At 37.7% G+C, this 10,022-nt stretch overlaps 1 protein-coding gene and 1 long non-coding RNA gene across 2 annotated transcripts; one reads left to right on the top strand and one right to left on the bottom strand.

Moving 5' to 3' along the window:
- Positions 1 to 3,262: 3,262 nt before the first annotated feature.
- On the bottom strand, positions 3,263 to 5,877 carry LOC147639016 (uncharacterized). Its single transcript, XM_086786604.1, has 2 exons — positions 5,653 to 5,877; positions 3,263 to 5,192 (listed from the first exon to the last, which is right to left on the bottom strand). The coding sequence occupies exon 2, from the start codon at positions 5,105 to 5,107 to the stop codon at positions 3,809 to 3,811; it is 1,299 nt and encodes a 432-aa protein (XP_086642730.1). The 5' UTR covers positions 5,108 to 5,192; positions 5,653 to 5,877; the 3' UTR covers positions 3,263 to 3,808.
- Positions 3,927 to 5,960, top strand: LOC147639015 (uncharacterized). Its single transcript, XR_015264102.1, has 2 exons — positions 3,927 to 5,691; positions 5,759 to 5,960. It is a non-coding gene; the product is annotated as an uncharacterized LOC147639015 (long non-coding RNA).
- The last annotated feature ends 4,062 nt before the right edge of the window (positions 5,961 to 10,022 follow it).

Here is a 10,022-nt window from a genome sequence, read left to right as displayed (position 1 = left end):
ATTTGAAGAGCTTGTTTTAAGTTCTAGATATATACACATTCTTGGCTACATAAGCACAAGGAGCTCATCGAATTAGCTACATAAGTTTTAGATACATAAACCGCCTTGACTACATAAGCATTAGGAGCTCATCGACTTGGATGCAAGTGAGCCCATGGTTGATTAAACCAATTAAAGATCTCCTTGAGCTAGGGACAATGTGGCTATTTAGCTTTTGACTACACTAGAAGCTTCTATTTTTCTTGGTGGTTTGATAGTGTTGAGGAACCTTAAAAAACACATTAGAAAATAGGCATGTGCAATTTCTAGAATAGATAAATGGTAACAGAATCTAGGTTATAGAACTTTCCAAGAATGTGTGCCAAGTTGTAAGATAAATGGGCATAGCATTCTCAACAATGTTGTAATATTCAACTCTTAAGGATACTATAATTGACCATGACAATGGATACATAGCTTAAAGTGAACAAACTAATATGGTAAGCTGATGTACTTCCTTTGGTTAAAATTTCACATCATAACGACTAACTATCATCATCTTGTATCCAAACACAAAGGATGTTGTGTATGCCTTCAACAAGGCTACTTCATGGACTTGTTACACAATATGAATAATCTTCCACTCTCTAATTCAACCATGACAAGATCCCAAGTTTTGTATAATGTTTAATATCCATAGTGTACTAGACCTTTCATATTTCCCCCCTTTTAAGATATTAAATAAGATGAGATTATGCCATAATAGTCTACAATTATGGACTAGGTAAATATGCTTGTTATACATAATGTTCCCTTTTAAGATATTAAATAACATGAGATTATCCCATAATAGTCTACAATTATGTACTAGGTGAATGCGCTTGTTACACATAATGTTCCATTTTTCTCTATAGAAGCATGGTCAACTTTAAGCTTTTTGATAATAAGTCAACCACATTGGCAACACAATATTTAAGATTGAATACACGTCTCTAAGAGCATGGTCACCTTTAAGCTTTTTGATAATAAGTTAAACCATGAAAACATCAAGATCAACATTATTACACAGCACTCAAGTTTGAATACACGTTGCACAACATCATCCCACTTGCATCTTAGAATGCACACGAAACCTTTCCCTTTTTCCTTCAATATGCCACCTTTTTTCACTTACTTTTAAAAACAATCATGTTGCACAAGACCTTTTAGCTTTTGTTGAGTAAACCGGATAAGAGCATGCCATATTTATTTACACTTAAGTACTAGTTGAATATTTGTGTGGTATAGGATGTTTCATGCATTCTTTTCGTTATGTGGCTAGTTAAATACCTATGTTACACATGACGTTCCTTTGTATGAGAGTTGAATTGCTATGCTACACATGATTGTCCACTTTTCTTCAGTAATGAACCTTTTGAGATTTTGGGTAGTAAGAACCACAAGAAACATGCAAGTCCCAATCTAGTTACATTACACACCACACCTTCCACTTGCCTAGCCAAAAAAAAAAAAACAATCACCATGTTATATATGGCATTCCATTTTCTCCTACACTGTAAGATGTAAGAGCCGGGCTACTTATATGAATTCTTTTTCGAGTCCCCCAAAAGCCATTGTGATTTGGTCTACATCCAACCTTGATGTGTAGCCTATTTTACATTTGGTCCACTCTCCAAAAGTGTTAACCTTGTCCTATTTCCAATTCGCGTGTGATAAGTAGCTCAAATGCTTATTGTAAGAATTTTCTTTGGTGGACCTTATAAAATGAAGACCATTTTTTAAGGTTATCATTTTTTAATATTAAAAACCAATCAAAATGTTACTACATGCCAAGATTATAACTATATTATGCACCAATTTATCCAAGAATGTCATATTTTAACCAAGATTTTTTAGTTTAGACCCGTGAATTACTCTCTTGTTAGAGGCATGAGGCAAAAGTTTCACCCTTTTCTTAAGGTGGAAAAACAAGTGAAATATATAAATAAATTTTTCAAGTCAAGGTGACACATTGTCGTTCTCGATGAAAAGCTCCAAAAAAGTTATTCCTAGCTAAACAAGTTGATGCTTTCAAAACATTTATAAAAGAGAAATAGAACCTTTAGCTTCTTCAAGTTTGCTTCAAAGTTTGAAAACTTGGTAAACAACCTTACCAAAGATTTTTTTTGTTTTTGCTTTGACTAGCTTTGCATAGGTATATATATTGTACATGTGCTACAATAGCTTGGATTAAAATAAAAATTAAGATGATTTTTTTAAAGGATGTGAGTCTAATGTGCGGCTAATAATCTATTAATTTTGTAGGCAATGGACTCAAGATAATACCTACTAGTGTTCCTAGGTGATTGTTTGTTCATAGATATAATACCTACTAGTGTTCCTAGGTGATTGTTTGTTCATAGATATAATACTTGGAATATAAAACCATATGCAGAGCTAATTTAACTTATTTGTAGATGTAATACAGAACGAGTGTCACAAAAGAAATCGTCTTTTAGTGTAATTTTCACGACTCAAATTGAACAAAACCCGTTAAAATTTGGCCAGCCTTGAATTTAAAGGTTCAGTTTTTTGAAGTTTTAGTTATAAGACCGATTAATTTACGCAATTTTTCAATAAAAACAAGTTGAGCTTTAAGGTCGTCCATTTTTTCACTGGTTAGAAAAAAAGGTGTATTTCCGACAGTGTAAAAGAACCACATGCATAACCTATTTAACTACCATAAATTTATTGAACATTAATATGTAGGTCTTTTCTAACTTTACTTCAGAATTAATGTGTAGGCCTTTCCTCACTTTATTCAAAATTCACAAGATCAAAATCTTTTTTATAAAGGTTTATAGGATACATATATATATATACATATATATATATATATATATATATATATATATATATATATATATATAATCGATTGTCGCGCCATGATAATGAAAGCACAATTAAAAAAATACGGAAATCATTTATTAAGCGTGTAGCGTGACAGGCACACACGTGACACACGTGCAAGATTCAAATTCAAAAGCCAAGTTAAAAGAAGGCCGTGATTAAAGTGCTCTCTGTAAGGTTACAGAAATGCATTACTTGTGGTCACACTATGCACATAATTAATATATATATTCAGTAAGAAGAATCAATTCAAATGCAGCAACAATCAAATCATCCAAATCTAAGGAGCAGCAATGCCTCACATCAACCTAACATCAATCAGTACCCACTCCATTAACCCATCAAAACATATAGCACATAAACAAGCACATAAACCATTACTACCCATTGGCTCTATCATCCAAAAAGAGCAATCTATTCAAGCTTGTGGTTACATACTGCATCTATAATAGCAATGGCTTCAATCTCAAAATCATGTCCATATGGTTACATGTTCGCTTCAAACCAGTAGTTTGTCGCGCACCCAGGCATGCGGTGTTGTAGCTCAATCACCTTGTCTGCCCCACAACATACTGATATGAGCTTGACCCATCATACACACTGGCCATGGAACCAAAAAAGACACAGATCTCTGCCACCCATTAGCATTGGCAGCAGCTAAGCAATCTTTAACATGTCAGGAATGCATTGTCCATAATCCATTTCCATCACCCATTAGCCATTGCTCATTGTGCCAAGCAATATTGCCTACCTGGATCACCCATCTATCAGCCATTTCCCCCTGCCCATTCCTGAGCACACCTTGCAATCATCCATGGAACAAGAAAAGACCAAGATCTCCACCATCCATTAGCCATTACTGGTAGCCATTAGCCCCCCACGTTCTCACCCCATTTCACAGGTCGTTCCCGCCACCGCCCCTGCTATGTAGAAAAGAACCTCAAGCACTTGTATTGAAAAGCCTGCATATGATATCAGGCTTCTGATTGCCACCTTGGCAGAAGAAGAGTCTTGAGGGGCAGCTCAACAGGCAGTTATCCACAAAGCTAGCAACAATGCTTCCTGGCAACAGTTTCATAAAGAGGGGCGGTAGCGGACCTGTGAGATAGTTGCCATCCAACATCAGCCTCTGCAATGGCTGCAACCCCACCATCCCTGCCACCGCCTTGAGGGCGTAGCTCATGTGTATCCTCCCATAGAAAGCATTGTGGCTCAATGACAGAGAAGATAGCTTTTCCAGGCTAGCAAATACACTAGGCAAATTGCCTGCAATTTTGTTATGGCTAATGTCAACTGCTACCATCTGCGATGGGATTATCCCCCCAGGATCCTTCACCCCACTGATGATCTTAGTAAACCCATTGTTGGACAGATTAAGTTGTTGCAGAGAGGGATGCTTGAAAAGGGAGGCGTCAATAGAGCCAGAGAGGTTATTCCCACTCAAATCTAGCACATTAAGGGTTGGATTAAGACCATTAACATGGTCTTCTGATAGCCCACCTGTCAACCCATTGTTTTTGAAAGAAACTAAGATGACAAGTGGGGGGAATTGTAGAGGGATGCCCCCCGAGAAGCCATTGCTAGAGAGGTCCAGCACCTGGAGTTGCTTGAGTGAGCTCAAATCTGGCAGCAAGCCATTGAGGAGATTGTGTTGCATTCTGAGTTCAACGAGGTCGGTTAAATTGCTGAGGGCAACTGGGAATACACCGCGGAGGAAATTGTCGGCCACAGTCAGGCTCTGCAGGCTTTGGAGCGAGCCAAAAGACTCCGGGAGGGTGCCCGAGAACAAATTGACCGAAAGATCGAGGATTACGAGCTGGTAGAGCTGCCCAATTGAGCTCGGAATGGGGCCCCCAAGGGCATTTCCGGAAACTTGCAGGTATTGTAGGAATGTGAGGTTCCCTATGGCCGGAGAGAGGGCTCCCCCATAGCCGGAGCTGTCGAGTTTTACAGTTGTGACCCTTTGCAAGCCCCCCTTGTATGACTGACAATTGATTCCACATGAGAAACTCTCTGCTCCAAAAAGATTTTCACATGGGTCTACAGAAAAATCCCATGTGCTCACACATGAGCCTGCTTGAATGCTTGCAGGGTTCAGTGCAGCCTTCACTTGCATTAAAGCCTCCACATCAGAAGGCTCTGTAATTGCATTGATTAGTACTAATTGCACATTTGTAAAAACCATCACAAGTAAGCTCAAGACACTAATCATCATCTTGTTAGCCCTTCTATTGAACATAAGCTTGCATCAAAGCCCCTTTTCCAATGGGTTTCTCCTGCACAGCTCGCTATAGAGATTTCTTCAGTAATTCTGGCGATTTGGGCTGTTTAAAAGATGATTAAGAAGACATTACTCCATTTGGGCTATTTAAAAACAGAATTCAAAGACAGCTTTCCATTTGGGCAGTTGATAAAACAAGAAGAGATACAAATAACCAAGAAAATAGACAATTATGTGCTGCTTGAAAGCAGATTAACAGAGAAATAGCAGTTTTCGTAGGCCGAAAAGAAGACTAATTTGATGGGAAGCATAGAGGCAGATTAACGCGACATCTGGGCAAGTAATTAAGGCATTTGGGAAGCATTGCGAAGCGCTAATTAAGAGAAGGTAAAGAAGAAGATTGTCCCTTTGGGGCTGGGTGATGCCCATGATCTGGGCTAATTAGGAGCAGATTAACAAGACAAATGGCTCTGAAGGCCGTTTAGCAGCTGGAAAGCACAAAAAAAACATAGCAACTTCTAACAAGAAGGGAGGTAGAGCATCCAAATGGGTTCGATACTGACCAATTTAAAAAGGAAAAATACAAAAGCACAACACAGGAGGTCACTGTATAAGCGGGTGACCTTGATGCCTCAGGAGGTCACTGTATAAGCTGGTGAGCTTCAGGAGGTCACTGTATAAGCTGGTGAGCTTGATGCCTCAGAATGGCGCCTTCACAACCGCTTGCTGTTGAGTGGCTCAATAGTGATGGCTTCTTCTCAACGAAAAGAGCAGGAGGCGGTGATTGGGTGTGTGTGTGTGTGTGTGTGTGTGTGTGTGAGAGAGAGAGAGAGAGAGAGTGAATTGAGAGATCTCCCTTCCACAAATCAAATGTGTGTGTGTGTGTGTGTGTGTGTGGGGAGTGATGCGTGTGTGGAGTTGAGAGATCTTCCTTCACATACTTTACAAAACCTGATGGTGACTCATTTGGGGTGAGGACAGTAGTCAATGCTGTCCAGTTCTTCCAAAACCAGGAGTTGGTGGCTGCCCCATTGCCTTTACTTATACTTGTATCCAGCCTGGTGCCTACTAATAATAATCAGTGAACCTGATTCCTGATGACTCATGAGTCATTCAGATGTGATGACTCATGAGTGATGAGGACTCCTCTCATAATGCTTGTTTTAGTCCATGCTACAGGTGATCTAGAGTGACAACAACATTATGCATTGTATGTACCTTACCATAGATCTAGAACAGCCATGGACACAATTTTGTTCACAAGGCCAAGTTTATTTACATTCTATTGAGTGCATTGGCCTTCAAAAAAAAGTACATGATGCCCTTTGGAGACACCCAAGCTAGTGGGCCCATTTTCCCTCCAAACCCTTGCATGGACAAAGATTTTTGTGTGCCCAAGCTAGTGGGCCCATCCACCCCCACACCCTCGCATGGTGGCGAAAATTTTCTATTAAGAGCCTAAGGAGGTGCAATAAGAAAGTTTGAAGCCCCAACTTATTAAGAAGAGGCTTTGAAGATTGGCCTCCTCTTTGCTTTTTAGAGAGCTTTTGGTCCTTATTCACTAAGCTACAAGGTCTTCAATTCGGTGAGTGACAACATGCCAAATTCGAATTTTAATTTAAAACGTATGATGTGAGTGACCTCTCACATGTGAAGCCTGACTCATTCTAAAATAAAGAGAAGCCTTACTTAGTTTGCCCACCATGTGGTTAAAGAGGTTGCACAAATGTTGTGGGGTATCCCTCCCGTAACCCCACAACTCCTTCCTTTCTCTTTAGTAGTCTCTTTCATATAAAGCCTATCACTTAGCTACAATAAATCTCCCATAATAACGACTTGTCTTTTCAATTGAAAGGGCTCTTAGAGCCTCATCTAGTGCACCTTTGCTTGAAGCTTTTTGGTTATTTTATTCTTTCCCATCTAATAGTGGATTCAAACATTTTGCAAAATCAAACAACCTACTCCCTTCCCCCATGGGCCTTATACAAACCTCCATTCCTTGCCTCAACCTCCCCTACTCTTGCCTCTGCCTCCTTGCCCTATCTTTAGTAATCTCCACCTCAATACACCTATGTTACTCTACCTAGCAACCTCCCCCCTCCATGTGCCTTGTTATAATCACCCCCACCTTTCCTCCTTACTTCTTCAACTATCCTCCCCCTCCACAACCTTCTCCTTCCCAAACACCCCTTCTTCTCTCCCTTACCCCTTCTATTTTCATCTTCTCCTCTCCCACTTTGCTCATGCATATATGCAAGGGTTTGCACAGGTGCACATATGTACATCCACATAGACATGGACACATGCATGCACACATCATGTGTGGTGTGCGTAAGTGCGTGCGTGCGTGCGTGTATGTGTGTTGTGGTAGGGAGATTACTAGTGTTTTATGATATGTATTAGAGATTTTAAGGGAGATTCATTATGGATTCGTTTAAGTTTTTTAGTCTTATTTAATTATGTTTTGGAGGAGAATATTATCTTAGCAACAAAGAGGGGAGTGTTAAAAAGCCAAGCTGGCCTCTACTCATTTTCATTAGGTCTTCCACATTTACATTAGCATACTTGATGCATGTGTATGAATTGCATGGGATGTTGTAATAGTGGTTCTTTTTATAATACATGTCTTAGGGTGGTTGTCATAGTTGACTTTTTACATCAAAGCTTACCTTATCCGTGCGTAAAAGTTGAATAATGTAAAAAAACGTTCAAAAGTAACATGGGGAGTCAACTAGTGCGCAACAACTAAACAAGAAACAAGTTGTCATTGTAAAAGCCTTGGTAGTTTCAAAGAATGTAGTTTCAAGTTTTACCATGGACCTTGTTTGCACATACCTATCCACTAGTGTGTTTTAACCTTGCTTTGAGCATGTGGCCATGGCCCATGGGAAAGTGGTTGATTTATTATTCTCATCCATGTGTACACATCAAAATTCATCTTTATGGAATTATGATTGATATAAAAAGGCCTTAGGATAGAGTGCAAAAAAACTTTTAAAGATAATTGAGGTCTAGTTAAACATTTATTTTTTAATCTATTTTTGTGTATTTCATCTCAACAAAGAGACTAGAGACTAGTTTCTTAATGAGAAAATGATACGATGGAGTTCTAGGTCATCATTTAATTTTGAATCTATTTTGGTTTATTTTACTACACATACACTATATTTTGTGTATTTCATCTCAAAGAGACTAGTTTCTTAATGAGAAAATGATACAATGGAGTTCTAGGCCATCATTTAATTTTGAATCTATTTTGGTTTATTTTACTACACATACACTATGGAGTAGTTTTCATGATAAGCAAATGTTGTCATTTGTGTTGTCCAAATTAATTAGTTATGTTGGATGATTATTTTACTACACATATATTATGGAGTAGTTTTCATGATAACAAAATGATGTCATTTGTGTCATCCAAATTAGGTATGTTGGACGTGTCAAAGGCATAGGTAACAAGTCATATTTTGATATGAACTGTGTTAAGGTGTATGATGAATGCTTGTTAGGATGTGGAAAAGCTATTTTGTGAGATGAATTATGCTCATTTTAGTGAAGTGCTAGTGTTATTTTAGTGAAGTGCTAGTGTTATTTTAGTGACGTGTGCTAATCTTAGTAAAGTGCTAGTGCTAATTTTAGTGAAGTGCTAGTATTATTTTAGTGAGGTGCTAGTGTTATTTTAATGAGGTGCTAGTGTATTTAGTGAGGTAAATTATGCTAATTTTAATGAAGTTCTAGTGGCCATTTTGAGGTCTATGGTGAAATTTTGATTAAAATAGCGCTAAATTTAATGAAGTGCAGTTTTTTTTTTCTGAAAAATTTTGCCATAGCTTTGCTGCAATTACTGATAATATTCAATTTTCTATTTGAATTAAAAATTTATAATGAAAATATGATAGAAACTCCTCTTTTAGACTTAAAATTAAATTATGCATACTTGTCATAATTATAGCCATAATTATGATTATTTCTCTTACTTAAACTAAAATAACCATTCCTCATTTCTACAATTGTTACTATAATCCCCTTTCAATTTAGAATGAGTTAGTGTGATTTTTCCTACTCATAATCAAACTAAAAAGACTTAACCATCATTTTTACCAAATTAAAATCATGAAAATATCAATTCTCATTCTCTAGCTCATCAAGCCTAGAGTTTAGATTAAAACAAGGGATTATCATTGAAAATCATCCTTTTACTCAGGATCTAGCCATAAAGATTATTAATCTTTTCAAGAGAGATTTTCTTAAAGAAAACATTATAATTAGGCATAAATATTAACATAATTCTAATTAGAAATTATGAATCTTTGGGAAAGCTTGATTTGAAGAAAAACCTTTGCTTAGAAAGCTTCTCAAGCTTTAGAGGAGTTGAGAAGAAGAAAATCATTGAGAGAATTGAAAAAAAACCATTAAAATAGGTTTACCTTTGATTTGGGCTTGTTTCTTTGGCTAGAAGTGAAGCCCCCAAGCAAGTCCTTGGCCACCAAGAGAGGGAGAGCAATTTCCAAGAGAGGTTGGAGGAGAGAGAAGCTCCAAAGCTCCCAAGAGAAGAGGTAAAATAAAGGGATAATAGAAATATACTAATTTTGAGGATAATACGTGCATGGTAATGCTCTAATATGAAAATAAAAAAGGAATGAGGGTCTATTTTTAGGAGAGGGAGGCCACTAACCAAGCCCCACAGGGTTCTAGAGCCTTCCAGCTTCAATTTCACCCAATTCGGACAAGATTTGGATCAGATTGGCTCCCTTTTTGATCTAGTTTGCTCCAAGAGAAAGGAGAGATAAAAATATCACATTTGTTTGAATTAAAAAACCCAAGCAATGATGATGAAGAAGGCACCTAGATCAAGATTTGGATCAGTTTGGCTCCCTTTTTGATCCAGTTTGCTCCAAGAGAAAGAAGAGATAAAAATATCACATTTGTTTGA

Source organism: Cibotium barometz, chromosome 4 (genome assembly GCF_041138505.1).
Source record: "Cibotium barometz isolate CiBa-2024 chromosome 4, ASM4113850v1, whole genome shotgun sequence".
Classification (NCBI taxonomy): Eukaryota; Viridiplantae; Streptophyta; class Polypodiopsida; order Cyatheales; family Cibotiaceae; genus Cibotium; species Cibotium barometz.
The sequence above is the reverse complement of the archived record's forward strand: the minus strand, read 5'-3'. Positions and strand labels throughout refer to the sequence as shown.

What these genes read in the sequence shown, in the direction of transcription:
- LOC147639016 (XM_086786604.1), bottom strand. Translation starts at nt 5,107, where the DNA reads ATGTTCAATAGAAGGGCTAACAAGATGATGATTAGTGTCTTGAGCTTA.